Source organism: Equus quagga, chromosome 1 (assembly GCF_021613505.1).
Source record: "Equus quagga isolate Etosha38 chromosome 1, UCLA_HA_Equagga_1.0, whole genome shotgun sequence".
In the NCBI taxonomy this organism is placed as follows: domain Eukaryota; kingdom Metazoa; phylum Chordata; class Mammalia; order Perissodactyla; family Equidae; genus Equus; species Equus quagga.
In genome coordinates, this window is record NC_060267.1 from 44639601 (window position 1) to 44661880 (window position 22280).

Here is a 22280-nt window from a genome sequence, read left to right on the forward strand (position 1 = left end):
TTCCAAAGCACTCCTTTCCTTGGGATCCTCACAATCAGCATGCATCCTTTCCTACCTGCTATGAGTTACATGCTCCTCTGGACTGCACACACATTTTAAGTGAATTACTCCTCCTGAGAATCTAGTCCAAAATTTCCAGCAAGTTTTCCTCTTTTCATCCTGCCTCCCAAAGCTCTACCCTATTCGCCTTTGTTCCCCTAAATCTAGCCTTCTTTTAAACTCATTTACACATTTTTTTCTGGGGCATTTTATCTGTATTTTGGTATATTGTGGCTATTTCCTTAGTAAACATAAGAGAGAGCTTCTCCTTTCAAGTGCGAAGTCTTGCACAATATGCTTTTAGTTTTCGTATGCCCTCTTTCAAAACCTTCTCAAATATTTTTCTGTGCCTGAAAGCCAGTGGGGCTTTGCACAGGGACTGTAATGGCTGCGTCTGACTCAGAACGGTGTCTATTAACCATTTGGTACCTCAAGTTTTTCATCTTGATGAATAAATAAGTTGTCAATTGTCCGCGGGTCCCAATCTTGAGTGGTAATGGAGAACTCTATAGCTCATCTTCCCTATGCTCAGGATTTGGACCAATTTCACCTAAGAGGATTTATTTAACCACTTCAATTCAATCTGACTCTACCTAAGACATTTAATTCAACAAATATTTTTTGAGCTCCTCTATAAAAGGGACTCTGACAACTTTCTGTCTTTTTGCAGGATATCCAAGATCATCTCGCAAGGTAACCCTCATGACTTACTATTTCACTGCTTGAAAGAGAAAGTGTCAACTGTAAACATAAAAATTTCCACTGTTTAGGCTTCTTTTAAATCATTTCTGAAAATGTTTAATAAACCAGTGCCTGATCCTTGATAAGGATGTTACCCTCTGTGATGGTTAATTTTATGTGTCAACTTGGCTGGGCCATGGTGCCCAGATATGTGGTCAAACATTATTCTGGATGTTTCTATGAGTGTCTTTTGGAGGAGATTAACATTTAAATCAGTGGACTTTGAGTAAAGCAGATTGCCCTCCATAATTTGTGTGGGCTACATCCAATCAATTGAAGGCCTGAATAGAACAAGACTGATCCCCACTCTCCACCCCCTGACAACCTGGGGGCAATTCTGCCAGCAGATGGCCTTTGGACTTGAACTGAAGCATCGGCTCTTCCCTGGATCTCCAGCTTGTCAGCCCACCTTGCAGATTTTGGACTTTCATGCCTCCATTATCACGTGAGCCAATTCCTTAAAATATATATAATTTACTTTATAATATATGTAATATTTTATATACTATATAATAATAGTAAATATGCATATCTATACATCTTATTGTATTCTCTGGAGAATCCTGACTAATACACCCCCATTCACCAGCTGGGTCTTTGAGGAGGGTAATTCTGGCTTGGTGGGAGAGGACGCCTTGGGTAAGGCTGGGAGTTTGTTGGAGCCTCTGACTAAAGCCCTATAGGAAGAAGAGAGGAAGAGGTGCTTTGGAGGTCTGATCCATGACTGGGCACGTGACATGGGGGAAAGAATCCCAGGAAGAACAAAGGGAGAGAAGTAGCCTCTTCAAATAATATCCCAGAAGCAATCTAAGAAATCAAACAGGTCTCTGAGAGGGTATCAATAATCAATGCAATTTGATTAACTGAATTCAAAATATGTTGAAGCTTCATTTTCAGGTCACAATGTGTATTTTTTGTGCATTACTCTGTGCAGTTATTTTATCCAAGACCACACGGAACTGAAAGATTACCCACTGCACATTAAAACCATTCTTATCATATTGATGTTGATATGATGCTGGGGTACATAGTGTCTAGCCTGCTTTTCCACTGTTGGTTCCAGTGCTCATTCCTTACAGAAATCTGTTAAGCTTTCCTTCTCTCATAGGGCCATATAGATACACCCAGTTTATGCAGTGAATGGGCTCCTGCAAACGTACATCACACATACCTTTGTGAATTGCTTTATATTTTAAAGACACATTACAGTAGTTGGCTATGTCAAGGAAACTTTACAAGTTTCTGATTTCTTAATGTCATAGCCATTGTGATTCAGATCATAACCTCTCTCTAATGTTTAGCTTACAAAGTTTCATTTTTTGCTTCAGAAGTTTAATTAAAGCAAGATAAAACTATACTTAATAACATTCAGTTGCCTGAAAGAGTTATTGTAGAAATACCTAATATATTACCAGAAAGTGGCCTAATGTTTTGAATAAATGCCAAGTTGTCCAAATAAAACTCATTAACAACTTCAGTAGGAATAAATGTTGCTATTATCCACATTTTACTATATTTTTCAAAAGAAAACATCCACACGGTGAAGGGAATCAGAATCTATTTTAATATCCCTAGAGTAATAAACATTTGTATCAAAATATTTACAATTATAGTATATGAAATATCAACCTATTAAAGAAGAAGCCAAATACAGTACTAGAACAACCCACCAACGTAATGCAAATTACATGAGACATAAATGTCACAGAAACAAAGTAAAAGACAAGGGAATACATGGTTCACTCCAGTCATAGTTTGACTTTTAACATAATGCAACTATCTCTTTTGGATAATCTGACATGTAAGCATGCTACTGCACATAAGACAGCCTTCTGTAATCATGTGATAATTACACCATAATGAAAAAGTTTATCATCCCCCAGTTTTTGCTTGCCAATCTCTCTACCCCCTGCCCAAGTAATTTGATGGCCTGCTCTCCACATTCCCTTAACCAGAATGAACACAGAGAAATATACTTAGTAATAGTCCTTTTACATAAATACCAACAATCATGGCATAACAACTCCCCAAAAAAGCAAAAGAATGTAAGAAATGGGAGGGGGAGAGAGCTTGGAGAAGGAAAGAAAGCAAGATGTCTCAGATTCTCCCTGGGGTAAATCTTTTTCTCAGGGTGATAAAGGAAATGTCTTCTCAAAACAACCCCTTTAGGATCTGAGATGGCTTAAAATAACTGCTGTAGGCCAGAGCAATGCCTGCATAACCAAGAACAGCATACTACTACTAAGTCCTCTATAGAAATGCTCCTGTGGCAACAGACAGCTCGGTTACCATCTGACTGGGTACCACAAGACTTTTACCTTCTTTTTTTTCTTAAAGAAAATACCTGCCCATTACCTATATTTTTATTTATCTCACAAGAATTTTCTTATTTTCCTAGGAGTGCAGGCACCATTTTTATCATGACTGAAATCTAGTATGCTTAATACTTTACAATTATATAGCACCTTCCACCCGCGAATCTGGTGTTTGGTTTTAGTCTGTGTGTGTTTTAATAAGCTTCCAGAATTGCCCTGCCTCACCTTGAAGTGGGATAGACAGGGCCTCTGAAAGGTGACCACTCCAGCCAGTGTCAAAGCTAAAGCTACCACTGCACCTAGGAGCCCTGATCCCCAACATGGATAATTAGATAAAACTTCCTCAAAAGTTTATAATTTAGAGCGACAGTAACAGATTGTGTTACAAGGGGCCATGTCCATCTCTCCCATTATATATTTAAAAGAAACATTGATTGTATGGAGAGGGGACGCTAAAAATATAACCCTAATGTCACCCTGTTGCAAGATGCCCCTTGATCCCATAATTTGTGTGGTGCCTTCACCACTGAACTGGTCATTAGTGGCTTTACAGAAACTCCAGAAGAGCTGCCTTGGCTTTAAGCGAGAGGTCTAGCAAAGTCCAGGGCAAGAGGTCTCCATGAGGGACAGCTATGTGAGGTCTGGTCTGGGTTCTGACCAGCCCCTAGGCCTTCCATTGGGAAAAGTTCTTTCTTGGTTTAGCTAACCCACTAACTTGATCTTATGACTATATCTCTTCCTCCCATTTTGTCACAAATACCACTGAATTCCACAGAGCTAAATATCTGCTCTAAAGAGGGATGATGGTTCCCGGGCCAAAGCCCTCCTGTGAACCCTTCAGACTGCAATGTGATGTTTTGCTTTGGATCGGAAGGGTGGTATGGCTTCCAGGCTTAGCATATTCAACACAAAAACAGGATCAGCTCTTGCTGCAACTTGTACCGCTATTTTAACTTGGAGCAGTAGGTCTGAGGATCCCAGTGCGAGACTCAGAATTCACCCTCAGAAGTGGAGCCAGTGGTGTGGCAGCTGATGGGGCCCCTGCAGTGTGTGTGACTGAGAACTGCTGGAGGCCAAGTCTGGTGGCTGGAGAGAGGCTCTCTGGCCCGGATCACGGGAGCATCGAAGTCTTTAGCCAACTACTTTCTCCCAAGGACAGAGGCTTGACAGTAGATAACCTCTGCAGTAACGTTTGGGTTTCAGCCTCTCCCACCCTTACTTCCCCCTCCCCCGCCCCCCTTCCCTTTCTTGGTTTTCCCTGCATAGCAACGTCCACCTCCCTCCCAAATTCAACAGCTTCCTTCTCCCCACCCCCCAGATCCCCATAAACTGGTTCAGTCTTATTTCTTCCTCAGGACCAGATAGAGAACGCCAATGATGAAGCTAAAGCAGAAGCAGATCCAGCCCAGAATGAAGCAATAGCCGTGGTGGAAACCGTTTCTGTACGAGTAATGATGAGTGTAGATGGATACCCCAATTAGAACACACAGCCCTGTGGGGGGAAAAACGTTTTGTTTATTTTGGGGTTTTTTAACATTAAAATCAAGCAAAACATTTTAGATGTTTAAAAGATCCTATTTCCCTCATCAGCAACGGGAAAATGAAATCTGGTGTTTGGCCCCAAACAGTAGTTCTGTTGGCTTGCCCTGAACCAAGCTGGATGGTTGTGTTGATAAATTAGAGGTGTCTGGGCTCTCCCATATGCACTGGTTTGTGTGGCTGCAAGTGCAAAGTACCACTCAGAACCTCGTGTCCACCACCCAGCTTTCCCACCTGGACCCCAGCGCATACAGGCAGGCTGCCCGGGGATGCAAAAGAACATGACCTTCCACCTTCCAAACCGCGTGTATTTGGGAAGACTGTCAGGAGAATGAAAATGGCAGTGGTTTCATGCATTGTGGCAGTGGTTTCGTCTTTGCAAGGACTCCCACCTGCCTGCCCTCTTCAAGTGTCTTGTATACAAGTGCTACTGATGGGCATGCCCCGGCCACTTGGTAGCTGGCCAAAAGCACTAGATTTAAACATTGAAACAGATAAGGCTTCTTATTCCAAGCAGCTATCGGGGTTCTCAAAAAGAGAGCAAAGAACCACAAGAGAAAACTGTACAAGGCAGTTTCCCTGAGCCATGTGCTCGTCTGCTCAAGTTGCAGGAGCACCCCCGGTCAGATCCACGTAAAACCTTCTCCAGTACAAACTGAAGTCCGCCCCTGAGATACTCACAGCACACCAGCATGACGGCCCCCGAGAGGAAGAAGCGGTTTCCTTTCTCCATGGTGAAGAGCTGGAACACGAAGACCACGAGAGAGACGACAGAGAAGATGATGGAGAGGATCATGAAGGCCTGCACTGACTTGAGGGCGCCTGTGGGCACAGGGGCAGGAGAGCAAGGGCATTAGGTGGGAATTTCCCTCATCACGTGAACTGTCAGCATTGAATATAGTATCTTCATATATACCTTCCCCGCCATATGGTAAAGGATCGCAGACACCATTGCTACAGTTTTTCCAAATACCTAATGATGATGATCCGTCATTTGCAACCACCCAGACCTATAACAAAAAGAAAAAGAATGTTGATTAAAAACTGACCCTCTGCTTTAAAAGAAAAAGAAACAACAAATCAGCCTGTGTCAGGACCAAATCTTAAGCAAGGCACCATATTTAGCCATAAATACAGCTAAGCAGCCCATCTGTCGGTGGACATAAGTCCAACTAAAGCTGAAGTCACAAAGTTCCCCAGAAAAAAAAGAAAGAGAAGCATGTGTGACCCACGAAAACTCGCCAAGCCTCTCTGGGCTTCACATTCCTCATCACTTTTTAGAAAAAGAAGTAATTCAACCACAGTGGTTTAAAATTCTAAGGTTCTAAGAAACGGAAACCCTGCATGAGGAAATTGGTTTTCAGTAGCACAATTCATACACTCCATCAAGATTGTTTCATGTAAGGGCCTGGCTAAGAAGGAAAAAATGGTAAGGAAAAATGTTCGACTGGACAACTAAGAAACATAGGGCTAAGAAAACAGCAATGAGCCTGGGTGATCAGCAAGCCACTTTCATTTAAACAGAAAGATCAAATTGTCACGACATGCAAAGTATTTTCCTAGTAAAACAGGACAGCAAGAGCTTTCCTGGGGGGCAGCTGAAAGTAGAACAGACCAAAATGTATTCCCCGATGCTTGCCATGGTGCCAGCGCCCCTCCTACCTGGCCCAAGAGAAACAGTCATCCTGCTGGGACGGAAAACAAACACCAGCCCTGTCCACACAGAGTGTCTGTTAAAATGCACGTTACTGAAAAGGCAGGGCGGCGGAGGTGCGATCGCCTGCTCTTGATTCAACAAACTGTGTGCCGATCCCTATATTAGAGGCTGATAATTCAGATATACAGCACTTCAGCATCCACTAGTACAGTCCGAAGTTGTTTATCAGACCTGTTATCCTGTGTGACTCGGGGTTTAGAGAACCCTAAATTAGTCTGGAGGACTAGATAACCTCCAGTCATAGAGAACGGCTAAATTAGTCTGGAGGAGGCCGCAAGCATGAGGATTCTGTCTTAGCGTAGTTACGCTTAAATTAGCCTTGCTTACAATCACACCCACCGATGTTGGCCAAACTCTTCTATCTGAACTTTTAAACCCATTTATCTTCCAACTCTAACAGGACCTAAACAGATTCTGGAACCATCTTTTGCCTGTCTAGTGATGGCTGGCCTTGGTTTTCATGTCCAAGGGGCTATCTTGTTTTTTTCTCCTGAGAAAAGCACAATAAAAGCAAATTGGACACTACAAACTGCCACTAGAGGTCAGAGTAGCCCAAGATTCAGAGACAAGAGACTCGGCACCTCCATGATATTTTTATGTTGTTTTATTTGAGCGAGTTAATTCCGTGGAACCAAGTTAATCTTGCAAAATTCCACTTTCACATGCTACTCTCTGCTCAGAACTTGAATTTATCAGTCTGGCCACCCAAGCCTCTCATCGTCTCACTCCCACCTGTCCTTCTGATCAAGGTTCCCAGGACGAAGGGAAGTGCTGCTCCTGCCACATAGGGGTCCTCATTATGCCCTGAACAAAGCCCGTCCCCCGTCCCTGGGCACCTTAGCTAGCTCTCCTGCCCAAAATGCAACCCTGTGCTCCTTCCACCACTCATCTTTCACCAAGAAAAACCCCACCCAGCTCCCCGCCCTCTAAGTTCCACCTCAAACCCCACCTCCTACTAGAAAGCTCTAGAGACTGAAGCAGCCTCATTGTGTTCTCCAGGCTCTAGACGCCTACAGCCCTGGCAAGATTACTCCTGCAGACACTGGCTTTTCTCCTCCTATTATTTCATTGTTTGAAGTGTGAGTGTATATTTTTTTTTTTTTCCATAAATAAGCTGCAACTCCATGAAGGGCAGGGATGGCAGCTTAAATTTCTCTTGTAGCGCGTTATGTAAATATTCAAACAACTTCTGGTTGAATGAATGGACGAAAGAACATTACTCACATTGGCAATGGTGGAAACAAATAACATAACGACAGTGGCGATGTGGACCACAAAGATACCAGCCAGTAATACCAGCATGTTGGCTTTTTGATGACTCGTGAGCAACGAGAGTTCTGAAAAGAAAGAAGAAAACAAAAGGGAAAGAAAGTTACTGTCAGGTTCAATTCAGCTTTCCCACATGTGTGGACCATCTGCTAACATCAGGAGGAGTTGCAATAAAAACCATCACAAGTTCATCATAAATTCCTGAAAACACCTAGTTCCCTAAGTGCCTATTAGTCTATGTAAATATACCTAAATATAAGCACAATTCTGCTTCTCGGGTGTTTATACACTCATCTCTCAAATACAGCCTGTTTCAAAAAAAGAACATTTTATGGTAACTGTTAACATTTTAGTCTGTTTGTGTTTTAGAGGTGTTTTGATTTTTAAAAGGCCTTTTCACAGCTGTAATTTCTAGATCTCTGTGCAACAATGTCATATAAATTTCCATTTTCCACTAGGGAGGTGTCCCTGCCTCTATCAGACTGCTCATCCAGCAATTTTCATAGAAGTGGATGCCTTCCACAGAACAGCAGCTATTATTCAATGCCCATAGATTGAACAGGCTACTAATTTGATCCCGGGTGAGATATAAAACGTGAGAGCCACAACTTCTATGATTATAATGCTGTTTGGTATTCAATAATTATAACAACCTAATTACAGTGTAGTGGTCTGATCACCTCCTGATTGAATATTCCAGATCTGTATTACTGCACCTGAGCCTTGGGGCTGTGTGTGCCTCACTGTGGGGACTCTGCTATGGATCTGGGGGCATAGTGTTATATTTCCTTCTGCTCAATATGACAGTTCAGGGGGCTTTAGAATATGCAGCTTGAAATACCACCAAACATGCCTTCTACTTGTGCATGCCATTTACACAAATTCCAGTCCCTCAGGACTCAGGACAGAAGACAGGCAAATGCATCAATCACCCAGGAGGTGGGAGAATTGGGAACTAATATAGATTAAGAAGGTGCATGGATAAACAAAAGTGTTCAGCCGTGATCTCAGCAGTGGAGAAGGGAGCCCACTGATCATAAAACCTCGACAATAAAGGAAGTGTGAAGGAGGCACATGGGGGATGCTAGTCTGATTTATGTCAGCTGCAGAAGGAGTGCTTTGTCACGCCCAAGACAGTTCGGATGCAGCGCAGGCTCGTGGGGACTCCAATAGGGAAGGGCTCCAGGTTATTCACAGCCCGGGCAGGGGGGGATGTGTGGATGTCCCGACACAGGGAGGAGATGGCTGTGCACATTCTGCAGTTGTCCCTGCTCTCTCTCATTGCACCTGATTTAATTGAAGCTTTGAGTGCGCTCGAACACTCTCCTACTGTACCAGCTATTTATTGGAGAGCACTGATGCTGTCAGACCGACACTTCAGGTGCCTTTTATCTTCTCTCACTTTCCTCATCAGGTGCTCAAAATCCAGATTGATCTAATGTACTGGAGGCCGCCTGGCTCTTTACAGGCCAGGAATGAGAGGCAGACACCGGCTTCCACGGTCCCCCCGGACCGGCTCTAACCACCTCTGCCCTCCTTCCAACCCAGGCTATTTTGTAGGCATTTGTCCAATTTATCTGTGAACGACAAAAATGATGAAGTTTATCCTGCCACCTCAGGGGAGAGCTGGAAGCTTTCATGCCTGCTATTAATAATCTCCCCACACATACAAATCCATTTCTGCTTTTCTCAGTTCTTGCACACCTCCACAATTTTCTGCTTGACTTGAATGCACAGTGAAAAGAGGTTTTTGAATCAGACAGAGGCTGAGTTAGAATCACACAGTGATTTGACCTTTGGGTCTCAGTTTCCTCCTATATGAAGCGGGGGTTGCAATGTCAATTGTACAGGGAAATGTGAGGTATAAATTGGATCATACGTGAAACTCTTAGCACAGTGCCTGGCACACGGCAGTACTAATGGGGCTGCTTTGGTTGTGGCTATTAGGATTACTATTATTATTGTATGAAGTTGAGTAGCTGTTGTCGACCCAACCCAGTCAATCACCAGGTTGCCCTAGGTTAAGTGCAAGTAAGAGGAGATCTGCTATCTAGTTCACAAGGTCGTGCGTACAAAATCATTTTGATCCTCTTAGAAACTGTCATGATGCCTAATCTTTGCCCCTTGAGTGGGGAGACCACTAAGAACACAGCCTGGATAATGAGGAGGAGAAAGCTCACTTTCTCAGCCCTCAGACCATCCTCCCAACACCACCAAGATTCCCACCATCACTTGATCCTGATCTCGCCCCTCATGGGGAAAGGAACAAGCTGAATGCGGAGAATTAAAATATTATAGAAAGAATCTTACATTTAATCCTCCTTGGGCTCTATAAATGGCTTTTCTGTTCCTTTAGCTTCTAATTTACAAACACCCTCCTCTTAAGAGCAGGAAGTGGTTGATGAGCCAAGAACAGAATGTAACACCCCAAGTGAGGCCTCTTCCACGAGGCAGAGGAAGACGTCCTGCGTTCCCTCCCTGACATGCTGTTGGGAATTCAGTAGCATCTTTTGTCTCCTTGGCTTGTTCTGTCACCCTCCAAAGTCACATCTGACTCCTCTCACCCCTGCTCTACTCTCCTTTTTGATGACTTGAACATTATTGCATTCAAAGCACTCTGCTCCCACGGCACCTCCACCCTGGCCTGCCCACCACACCCCCAGGGCGCACGAGTTCCTGGCTTCTGGGTCTCACTTCTGATCTTACACAAAGCCCCGCCTGATCCTTCTGCCCCTGCCAATCACAGGCAGGAGGAGAGGCTGGGGCAATCCAGCAAAGAGGAGACTCTCTTTCATTTTAGATTTCTGTGACTGTGCCACACCTACTCACCAAGGAAAGGAGAATCACGTCTTGTTTTATCAGTGTTCTTAGTGTACAGAACAAACAATTCTCTCTGCTTTCGGCTGCTGTATCCAGCCAGAGGTGGGGGCTGTTTAGCTGGACTAACCACATAATACATATGACTTGTCCATCTTTTCACTGGCCCAAATTTTATCAGGTTGTATTAGTATCAGCCATTGTCAGCTTAGAGGGGCTTCCATTGTTTTCAATGGCCCTCCTCAACACATTTGGAAACAGAATGAACTATCTTCTTAAATTTCTGGCCTGGATCACCCCAGTTGCTCAGTCCCCATACTAGAGGACCCCCAGCAGAAAAACCCTCAGCCGGGGGTGGGTGGGCAAGCAATCCTTGAAATCTTTATGAGCAACCACGAGTGGTACCTAGCGCGTGAATGGGGCATTTATCAAATAGCAGAGCAGAATGAGTATAAATAACAGTAGAGTTCACACTCTAGAGACTTCCACCCACCCATTAGTTGCAGTGTGGCTTGTAAGGAGCCTCATTCCCTGCCCTGGTATGTATCTGCTTCATACAAAAGCACTGAAAAGAGACCATTTCTGAGCATTTATATTATTGGAAGTATTGGCTTCCATGACTTTCTTTCCTGGCAGTATACGTCACTAAAGCAATCACTGATTTCTCTCTCACACCTCTCTAAAATGCTATGGATGGCACTCTCCAATGGAAAGCATACCCCTAGTCGTAGTTGGGCAGCTCAAACCAGAGTAACAGCACTGCAATGCTGAATCCCTGGGTGAAATGCCTGCCGCTCACAGAGCATTTGGAGCACTGGACAGTCCCAAAGTTTGTCAGCTGTTTGCTGGGAACCCCTATAACAGCAAGTTATGTGGTGCATAGGCTCTCAGACCCAGGGCATCAAAACTGGTCAACTCACCATGTTCTTAAAGGATAGGACGTCCACTGACTGTTGTAGTAGGGTGCCAGGAACACATTTCTCCACCCACCACTGTAAGCAGAGTAAGATCTCTTCCTTTACCCTCACCTACCCAACATGCCTGGGACAGGGGTGGCCAGGGCTCCCTGGGGCTGGGTGGGAAACGTATACGAGACATGAATGTTGACTCTAGAGAGGAGGGACTGTTAAAAGCAATGGAGGTTAGAGACTGAGAGCCCCACATGAGTTCTCTGTAATCCCTTCTTCTTTCTGCCCTAACACACAGGCCTGCCGGTTCCCTTTCCACCACCGCCATCTTTTGTTTTTGACCACGCTTCCTCTTTTTTTCCCCGAATTGCCCAGACCACATTAGAGCAGAGGCCTCCTTATGCTCCTGCCCCCGATACAAGCCTGCCACCACTGACCATTCTGGATTTGGATTAGGTTCTTTGCTAACAGAAAATTTATTACTGTTAGTGGAAATGACCCTGAGAATTACGATTGCTGGCGATGGGAGGTGTAAATGACTAACATGGGAGGGAGCAGATGGACAGGGACAACAGCCCTTTCTAGTTGTCTCCATCCACTTAAATCTTTATTGGTTTCTTGTCTCCCTTTGAGACCACCTCCGCCCCCCAAAAAATTGTAAGAATCAAAGGAACAGAGTTGTGAGGCCGACTTGCATTGTCTCTTTGCCTTAGTTCAGGTGGCCTCACACTTTCAGGAGGCTCAGCCATGAGAAATGAATCAGGCCCGTGTGGATACCTTTCCTTCTCTGATGGGTAACTAATACTGCAGAGACTTTGAGAATAACTGACTTCTAAATGCACAGTAGAGGAGTTAGATGTTGGTAACTTGGCTCCATGATTGCCAAGCTGGGGGTCAGACAACTTCTTCCTGCCATGGAGTCTTTGTGTTTATTGAACTGCCACCAGAGCCTAGGGGACACAGTTCTTTGAGGTGGCTTAAGGCACAATAATTGGGAGCAATACAATAAAGTAGGGCAACCAGAAACCTACTTCTCTGGCAAAGGAAGTGGTGGCAATCCTAGGCTTGAGTACCTGAAGAACTAGCCTGAGCCTGGGGGCATAACATAATCGAAAACGGGGGGCAGGAGGTGTGGGAGCAGTGGGGGAGTCCCGCAGAGCTCAAACGTCCATGGTTCATTAGAGTACGTGAGATTCGCCCCGACAGAGGCAAAGCAGGGCATCCTCTACCACATGGCGCAAGAGACTTTCTGAGCAGCGTGTGCATCCGGCTGGCCACCTAGGAGACAGTTCAGCCATTTCCCTGCGAGCCTAAGGCAGCCCCAGCTTTTCTGGGGAGAAGGGAGCAATAATGGTCAGCTACCAAATTCCCTCTCTCTCCTTCCTCACATCCCAGTTTTATTGCCCAAAACACCACAGTCAGGCCATGATTCTTCCTCCTTTATTTATGGCTCATCCATTCCTTACTTTCCACTCCCATTGTCATTGTCCTTTAGGTCCTACCCTGGACCATGACATCAGCCTCTCCCATGATCCTCTTTTTGAACTCCTTCCCCTCTAATATACCCTCCATGCCCCTGTGTTATCTGACCATGTCACTCCTCTGTTCAAAATCCTCCAAACACCCCACCACCCCACCACCAATCACCAGGAAAGAGGCTCCAAACACCTCCCACTGGCCCTGGGAATCCTAAGAATTTGGTTTCTTAAAAGAAAGTCCTGCCTTTGTGTCCTTTCTCCAATAACTACCTATCAAATTATTTTCATGGAAGCTCAAATCCTGCCTCCTCCAGGAAGCCTTCCCGGATACATAAGTCAGAGGTAATCATTTTCCCCTATTATGCTATAGTTCTCACATAGCCCTTTATTAAAACCACCAGTGGCAGCCTGCCTGCCAACAGAGTTATTTATGAAAACGCTTGGCTCCCTGACCCCCAAGATTCTAAGTTGCTGAAGGGAGAATCTTGTCTATGACAGGTGCCAAATAAATACCTGTTCAGTGAGTAAAAGGCAATGTTTTCTTCTCGGTGGGAAAATAATCAATGTCAAAGTGACTGAAGGCTTCATAATAAACAACAGAATTATAGAGAGAAAGTGTTTCTCTTTTTTTTTATATATATACAAGAACTTTAGTCCTCTATTATTTTTAGAAATAATTTATAATTACTATAAATATGTACTGAGCGTCTTATATGCAAACTGTTACATATTTTCATATAAATATCTGTGTAAACACGTGAATATTTCCTGAGTACCTCTGACATTTGAATATACAAGGGTATCTATGTGTTTGTTGCCTTTTATTCAAGAGGAAATAGGTGAATACAAAGAAAATGTCTTAAATTTCCAAACACTAACTTGTCCACAGATTTACCTTTTCTATCTATCTCTTTAAGTTATAGAATCTCTGGACTGGAGGGGGGCTTTAAAATTCCTCCCCAAAAGGGGAAACTCATCTACAAAGCTAAACCAAGGAGCTATCTAAATCATGCTTAAACTCTTCCAGTCACGGGGAGCTCACTACCTATCAAGACCCTCCCACTAGAAAGGTCCTTCAGACAATGCATCAGCGTCTGCTCTTGGCAACAACTGCCCCTGATCTTCTGCCCTTAGTCTAAAGCTTCCTCTTCAGATTTTTTGTAGAATGGTCACCTCTGCAGCAGAACTTTCACGTTAGCAGAGAATTAGCCAGAGGACATCCCCTTAGATCTCAAAATCCCAATCAACTCATAGCACAATCCTGAGATGACTCAACTGCTAGACACCACTCTGTCTTTGATTGGTTGATGGTTTCCTGGCAGGGACATCGCCTCTCTTTCTGGATAACTACAAACTGTGAAGAAAGTTTTTCTCATACCATCTGACAGAAGACAGGGTGCTTCCTTCAAGGCATGAGAAAGACGATAGGAAGGCCACTGCTGGTCATACGATCTCCCTGAGTCAGCCCGTGTCTCCACGCCATCTTCCTCGGGGCGACACCCAACATTGCGGCTGCCGCTTCTCCCTAAGAACCCCGGGCAGGGTGGCGGTGGCACGAAGGCCTTTCCACCCTCTGCCCGTCGGGCACATTTTTCTCTCATTGGTTGTTTTTTGATGTGTTCGTCTCCCATTGCAGATCACTTGGGTTGACAAAGTGGATGTCCATTTTACACAAAAGCAGAAGAGGAAATACTCTCTTTGGGGAACAGCCATAGAAGATGTAGCCAGAGAAGGAAAAGGCTGGAATCAAAGGCAGGCTGAGTGGACGAGACCTTGGATGAGCTCTTCTGGCCATTGTTATTGTTGTTTTATGTCGAGTGTGCTTTTCCATTCTAAATATTGTTTTTACGTAGGGGAGGGAGAGGGAGCATTAATTTCTCTGTGGGAAATGTGGAGAAAAAAGATCCTAAAGGGCCACTTCTTCCTGCCTCTGGATGTCTCATGTTTGGTGTGAAAGAAAGAATTTTAGGTTGCACCTAGCTATGTGCACACCATCCTGGGACCTGATGTTTTTAAGCGCAGAGCAGTGTTTATGGTGGGGAGAAACAGCAAGAATCAAGCAACACAAGTAACTACTACATGCTCCAGGGAAAACAGCTATCTTTTCACGGTCCTGGGGGGGGGGACTGCCTCTCCCCAGTGCGGGCTATCATAAATGGGGGCTATTACAGAAAGAGTGGTGTTTATTTGGCACGAGTGTAGACTAGCATAGGCTCTGACAGAGTTCAGGATGAGGAAGCGGGGTGGAGGAACAACCATGTTATTTTTCAAAAAGGAGAAAAGAAAGAAAAAGAATATCTAGTAGAAAGCCAGATCCCCATAAAAATTCTGCCTCTAACTGCTGACTTTGGGAAAATCACATAACCTCTCTGGCCAGTGACTCCTAGAGAGACAGGGTACATAGTGGTAAAGAGCCTGGGTTCCAGGTTCAAATTCTGACTCCTCCTCTTCTTTTGTTTTCATTCCAGTTTCACTGAGTTATTACTGACACAGAAAATTGTAAGATGGTTAAAGTGTACAGCATGGTGTTGCTGACTCTCCCACTTCTCACCTGTGACCTGCAGACCCCAGAGGTTAGTGTGAGCATTGAAGGGCTCGTGCCTGACACAGGGCAAAAGCTCTATGGTTGCTGGTTATTCCCTTTGTTCCTTTATGTATATTGAGAGGCTTGGGCCAGAGAAATGGGCTTCGAGCTTCTCTGGCAGAATCTGAGGACCAACACATGCGCTAAAGGCAAACAAGTAGCACGAATCTTGTTTTTGCAAATGCTCCCGAGGGGAATAACCTCTCACTCTTATTTCCTCTTGTCCTCCTCTGTGTCCGGGGAGGGGGTGGATCTGGGCAACATCTGCAAAGGCTCAGGCTGGACCTGGGCTGTGAAGCTGGGTCCAGCCCACACCCCCAGACCGCAGCTGGTCATGCCATCGGGCCACGTCCCCTGGGGGAGGACGGAAGCTTCCGTTGTCTTCTGCTTCTGACGAAAGAGAAGTGTTCTGGCGGCCAGGATGTCTTCAAGGGAGATGTTGCCAAGATAATAACTAGGGTCTGGGAAGAAAATCCAAGGTGTGGCCCAGCCCCAGTGGCGCTTGGGCAGTCTGACAGTAGATGGCGGCAACACGCTTCAACCAGCACAGCTGCAGCTGTGGGAGGTGGCAGCGAGCTGGGAGGGACGTGGCCACAGCCAGAGGCGCCCTCAGTGCGAGGGCATTGGGTGGGCTGCGAGCTATGTTTCTCTTTTGGAAGGCAACTGGTGATTCAGAGGTCTAGAGGCATTGAGGTTATTCAGTCCAATCCCTTGACAAACGAGGAGAGTAGAATGGGAACTGAAGCTCACAGCTCGCGTGTTCCAGGCCAGGCCTCTTCCACTCCAGCATCATCTTCTCTCTCCTCTGGTTGTCTCTGGGTTCGGCAGAAGTTCTAAAACCTCTACCAGAACTACCTTCCACTCTATTTCTCCCACTACCACCTATTGATCAGTGGGTCAGCTTAGCCCCTCAAAACGGTTCCACTGGCAAAAGACCAAGGGTCTCTCCAGGGCTGCTGTTGCTTCCTGTCACGTTGCTGAGAAGGTCCACCAGCGGAGCCAGCCCTGCAGGGCCACCAGAGGCCCAACCCAGATCCCCACCCCGCCAGCCCCGAGACAAGCTTCAAACATTCCATCCTGGCCCCCACCCACAGCACCCGGGCTCCCTCCCCACCAAAGCCCAAAAAAGGGAAGCCCGGCGTTTCAGCTTCAGGACCTATCTCCAAAATCAGTGTGAACACTCCGGCTTGCCCAACTCATTGCTTCAGGATAGGAGGCCTCTCTCCAATTCCCTGTCTCCAGCCCCTAAGGGAGGGGTCTTTGATTATTTGAAAGAAGAAGTCCAAGTATCACGGACCTCATTTTGCTCTCAACTCTGATCTGACCCTTCTGAAGAGAAGAAACATCGGGGACATCACTGCCCTGTTGGCACAAACATTTGATGGAAACTCACATGATACCAAGGATGTATTGACCAACATTTGTTGCCTGAGCAACAAAAGATTCTTCATGCAGGACAAATAACAGAATATTCGACCCTTAGGACTGTCCTGAAACATTGAGGGTGAGTGGTCCCCAAACAAGAGGGAAGGCCCGTTAGGAGTAGAAACATCCTCCTTGCACTTGTCCCTTGCTCTTTCACCTTCTCCCTGTCTTTCTCTTTCCACTTAGCTCTTTCTCCCTCTTCTAGGCCTTTCTGTCTGCCCACCTCTCTCCCCCAACACACAGGCCTAAGGAAACACACGCAGTCCCCCTTGCCCCCTCCCCGCCTCCCTCCCCCCTGCACCTCCCCTTTCTCCCTCTCCATTTCTTGCTCATCTGCTCTCATCCGCACCTTTCCAGCCACACCCTCATGCTGCAGAGTCTCCCTCCTCCAGAAGAGGGTGGAGTTCTTTCCCAGGACCCGCTCAGTTTCTCCGAGTCTGGTTTGGTTCCTGGTGAATTCCTTGCTGTTGTCAGTGTCTTAACAGGCTTAGCTAGCCTGCCCCTCCCCATCTAAGCTGGCATCCTTCATGTTTAACTAATCAAACCTCTTTCTTTTCTTCTAAGACCCAGATGAATGCTCACTGCTATCTGATGATAAGGCCTGTGAACATCACATCTGAGGAATCTCTCAGCGGATGAAGCACTGGGTCCTCAAGCCTCCATAAAATTCCTTCCAATGCAACAGGTTGTCTAGTTTCACTTTTTTACCAATTTTTAGGGATTAAACTAGCTGTTAGTATGAGCCCAAGGGATTTCTCAAAATAGGAATGGTAGGACCTCAGAACAACAGAATTTCAGAGCTGCAAGGGGCTTTGGAGACTCCCAAGTTCAGTTCCCTCAGTGGAGAAGACATGGTCTTGCCCATGGTCACAAGGCAGAGGTGGGATACGACCACAGCCCCTCGGTCTCCTACTCAGCCATTTTGCATCTATGCCAGGATTCTTGTCACCAGTTTTAACTTATGCCTAAAGGGTTCTCAATCTTAATTACCCCATTTGAAGAGAGATTTCATGGAACAGGCTCAGGAAATACAAAAACTGCTCCATCCTCATAAGGCCAACGGCACCAAGAGCAGACGAGTCCATTTTACTTCCAGGGAAATGCGATTTCTACAGCAGGGAACAAAACGTTGCCCCAACTATTTTGTAAAAAAGGAAGAGGGAGAAACAGCAATTCCCCCACAAGGGTTTGTACTTTTATCTGTATGCTTAAGTATCAGTGGCTCTCCCAGTTAAATTGAGAAAAATGATTTCACCCAGTCAGCACGCCAGGCACTGAAGTGACACAAAGAGTGGTCTTGGGACACATGTGTTTGGAGGCGGGGTGTTGGGAATCCAAGTGAACTCCTAATTAGAGCCATATTTGGGCTCCCTTGATTACTGAATAGAAATTCGGGGTCATCTGGGCAGAACTGGGATGAGTACTGGAAAAGGGAAGTTTATGATCAGAAAATTCCAGCTCTACATTGGTTAAGCATTATGAGCTCTTCCCAAGGGACTGACATCCAGATTGTCAGCCAGCAATTACAAGAGGTTACATTTGATTGGCAGCCTGTTCCTATAGTGTCCACCATTACAGTGACAACAGTATACAGGCGTGGGCCACATGAACTATAGGCCAAGTTATAGGATAACCCCAGAAGCCTGTGTTTCTGGTAGCGGATTGTTTAATCATGACTTCATGAGTAGCAACGGGTGTGCCCCTCTGAGTATGGACATCTGAGCATCCCAAATGTCTCTGACCTTTGTGTTAGGCAGCTATGTATATCCATGGGGTAAGTTAAAGAAGGAAACATATTCATGTGTGTAGAAAATGAAACACCTCGGAATCAAATCAGGTGGATATGGTTGACTATGTGCATAGTTTCAAAGCTTCAAAAATGTCCCCTGCTCTTTCTGAGTCTTAGGCAAAAATAATAATAATAATACAATCCAGTTCCATCAAATTTTACCTATTGAATACTAAACGAGGGTTAAATGTTTAGAGGATAAGGAGGATTAGGTAGAACACAACAACAACAAAGGAACAGATGTTTTCTGGGTCACTTCAGGACCGCAGAACTAGGAACAAAGCATAGAAGTCATAGAGAAGCCAGCTTTGCTGGATTTAACGTTAGAGCTGTCCAGCAAAGGGGGCTGAGCACAGGGGTGCACTCTGAGGCACAGATCTCGCCTCCCCGAAAGTGTAAAGGAAACATGAAATGGCCCTCTGTCCTGGGTGGCAGAGAAACAACATTTCTACATATCATAGAAGAACAAACAAGTTGATCTCCAGGAGCCCTCCCAAACTAAGAATTCAGTGAACAAAATCAAGGATGCCATATAACTGAATTTGCCTTGTGTGTGCTTTTCTGTGGCCATTTTTCAGCTCTATTCCCCAGCAGGGTCTGAGGAGTCCAGAGAAAGGCCGTTTTGCTGCATCCAGAAGTCATCTGGGTCTCTGACTGCTCTCTCTCCACTGATCCCAGGGGGTCCAGCAGGAACCCAAATCCCCAGAGTCACCCAGACCAGGCCAAGAGGGTCTGCATCCCAGGATGGTCTCTTGGCAACCCATTCTCTAGCCCTCCCCGTCCTCCCTGCCCCCCACTTCCCCCAGACCTGGAGTCTGGATGTCCCCCTGGGAACGGGTGGGCCTAAGCTGGTCTTGGGAAGGAAGCAGGAGGAGTTGGGAAAGCCACAGTCAATCTTTTTGGCAGCCGTAGAAGGGATGTCTTGCCTCTCCTCAGAGGTCTGCCCTGTACTCCTGGGACGTAGCCAGCGTCTGTTCTGGGACGGGCTCTGCTCTGGGTTGGTCCTGGATGGCCTTCTGCCAACTCCCAGGACAGTTTAGTACCCTCAGACAATGTACAATCTGGGGGGCCCTCTGACCAGGACTCCAGACCGGACGTCCTGCCGCCCTCCAGACAGCACTCCGTCCCCACCCCATTCTCCAGAGTCTGGGGTGGAATTTGATCTGCCTCTGAGGGTGGAAGGCAGCAGGGAGAAAAAAAAAAAACCTCACATTTAGTATTGTCAGAGACTTATGACTGAAATCCAGAAAAAACTCCTGCCGCCGAGGAACTCCCTCACTACTTCTTGGAGAAAGAAGGGAAAGCGGGAAGCAGAACGGCATTTTTTAAGTTGCCCTCAAACTCCAGGAAACAACATGCAGCCTATTTTCTCATTTATAAAACTATAGCGTGATGCAAAACGCTGCACAAATAATGCAATTCACGATGGTATACGCCCCCCAGAATTGCCAGTATTTTCTATTGGCTGACTGACTAAATATTGCTTATTAGTTTTAACCTGCACAGAACTAAAGGATTTGTACTAACTTCACGGAATACCATTACTATCTACTTAATAATGGCTTCCCTGATCCACAGCCATGTAATCTGGAAATAATAAACATTTGAAGCAAATGTGGGAGCTCCCTGCCTCTTGAAAAGTTGCCCTCACACTTACTTCATCATCCCCTCCAGGGCAGTTTTACCAAGAGCCTCGCCCGTACAATGTACACAGACTGATTACATTGAAATCTTCTCTTCCAACGTGCTGTGTTTCTAGAGGAAAAGCCTAATTTTGCAAGACAAGCTGAATCCTGTCATTTTCCTCATCTTGTTTATGAGGGAGAAAAACACCAGTCTCTATGTTGAAATGGGCCACACCTCAACGAAAATGCTAATCTAAAAAAAAAAAAGCAAATACAAATCACTCTTCACCCTTTCTCCAGATTCATGACGAGCACGAGTGTTGACATCTGTACAACCATGTTTTGGAAAGAGTGAGAAGGTAAATGTTTTGAAAGGACCACTGCCTCCCATGCAGAAAAATTCCACAGCCACCTCAAAAAATTCTTTGATCATTTCTGATACACCACATTTCCACTCAGAGCTACATGCGGCTGTTTCTGGGGTGGGAGCAAAAAGCCTTCAACATTTTTTTTTTTACGGGATGAAGGTCCCCTGCTCTACCCGCTCCTCCAGACTCAGTTTCCCGCCTGCCTCTTCCCTTCCTCCACATCTGGCAGAGGAGAGAAGGAACTCTGGGATCCACATCAGTCTCCCGATTCCACCAAACGAACCCCTCCTGCGTTTTATTTGCAACACCAGTTGGTCCCCCCCCCCAACCCCTCTCTTTCTGTCTCTAACGGTTCTATTTCAACAAACCAACCCCCTCGTCCCACGCAGGGGAGAAAAAAACAAATTTAAACAGATGTGGAGGAACAAGCAAAGGGCAGCAGCAAAAGCAACAACAAAAATAAACTGCCAAGCAGCTATCTATTCACCATGGGCCCAAAAGGGCCAGCAAACAGCCAACAAGCAGAGAAACAATTCACGTCCTGAAGAAATTTGAGGGAAAAAGGAGGAATTAAGAACATCTGGCACGTGCGGCACGTCATTTCGAAGGTGTGTAGTCTCTCCCGCGCAAAGAATACCCTATCCAGCTGTGTTCCAAAGTCCCTGCTCTCTTCACATCCTCAGAGCAAGAACCCAGTTACTACGAGACAGAATTACAGCCCAGTCTTACCGATTTCCCTGACCCCCTCCGCGCCTCCCCGGGGAAAGTGTGTTTTTCTGAATCTTATGGAAAAAAGTCGTCTCGAGACCCACTTTTAGCCAAAAGTTTCAAGGATTCAATTCCAGGAATCATAGAAAAATGTCGAAGGAGAGAAGAAACAGCTACGCTTAGATGAGGTCAGAAGAAGGAGCGCAGCGGGAAGGAGAGAAAGTTCGCTGAGCTTCCCCGCCGCGCTGGGAGCCGCCTTACCGGGTCTGAGGCGCCCTGAGTGGCAGGAGCTGGCGCTCGTCCGCTCTTCTGGAGGTATGTGAAGGCAGTGACGGGAGGGCCCTGCCTCCCGAGGTTATAAGTTTCCTGCGCTGGTGTGCTGGGGTGTGTGATGGGCGGTTTCTTTTCACTGTGTTTTAAAGGAGTTTCTATGAATCAGTCTGGCTTTAAAAAAAAAAAAAAAAAAAGATTTGTTGGTAAGCTACGCCCTGCTAAATTGGCAGTCCGTCAAGAGAGGCTGGGAGTGAGCCATCAATTCAAAGAAGCCTGTTTAGGCTCTCTCTGACTCAGACACACAGACCACAGTGGAAAAAGGAGTGACATTGCTTCACATGAGTAATAGGAGTCACACAAATAGATCTGTTTACCAAAGCCCATTCCTCTTCACCAAAAAGGGGACTTGGTTACCATGGCCATAGGACAAAACATGAGTTATCTGCCCAAACTTTCCTCTGGGGAGGGGGAGGGAAGGGGACAGTGCCCTGCCCATTGAAATCCTAGCTCATCATCCAAGGAGATTCCCATTCTTCCTCCCACCAAATGCATCAGCGGCTGCTGGCTGTCAGGAGCCATGGGTTGATTTCTGATTTGCTTCCCTGCCTGGTCCTGGCGCACCGTCCTCTGGGTGGCTGTAAGATGAAGCGCTGGAGGCAGAAGGAGACGCTCCGAGAGTCCCCAT

The 22280-nt window shown here is 45.9% G+C and overlaps 1 protein-coding gene across 1 annotated transcript; it reads right to left on the reverse strand.

The window, feature by feature from the left end:
• Positions 1–2321: 2321 nt before the first annotated feature.
• EMP1 (epithelial membrane protein 1) lies at positions 2322–21738 on the reverse strand. The gene is made up of 5 exons (XM_046665996.1): positions 21584–21738; positions 7576–7688; positions 5551–5644; positions 5316–5456; positions 2322–4587 (listed from the first exon to the last, which is right to left on the reverse strand). Exons 2-5 carry the CDS (start codon positions 7651–7653, stop codon positions 4436–4438), a joined length of 465 nt encoding a protein of 154 aa, XP_046521952.1. The 5' UTR covers positions 7654–7688; positions 21584–21738; the 3' UTR covers positions 2322–4435.
• Between the last annotated feature and the right edge of the window lie 542 nt (positions 21739–22280).

Excerpts from the sequence above, each read along its gene's own strand:
- EMP1 (XM_046665996.1), bottom strand. The coding sequence starts at position 7,653 with ATGCTGGTATTACTGGCTGGTATCTTTGTGGTCCACATCGCCACTGTC. Across the intron at positions 5,457-5,550 it reads TTTACCATATGGCGGGGAAG|GCGCCCTCAAGTCAGTGCAG; the intron begins GTATATATGAAG and ends CTGTGCCCACAG. Across the intron at positions 4,588-5,315 it reads GGCCGTCATGCTGGTGTGCT|GGCTGTGTGTTCTAATTGGG; the intron begins GTGAGTATCTCA and ends TTCCCCCCACAG.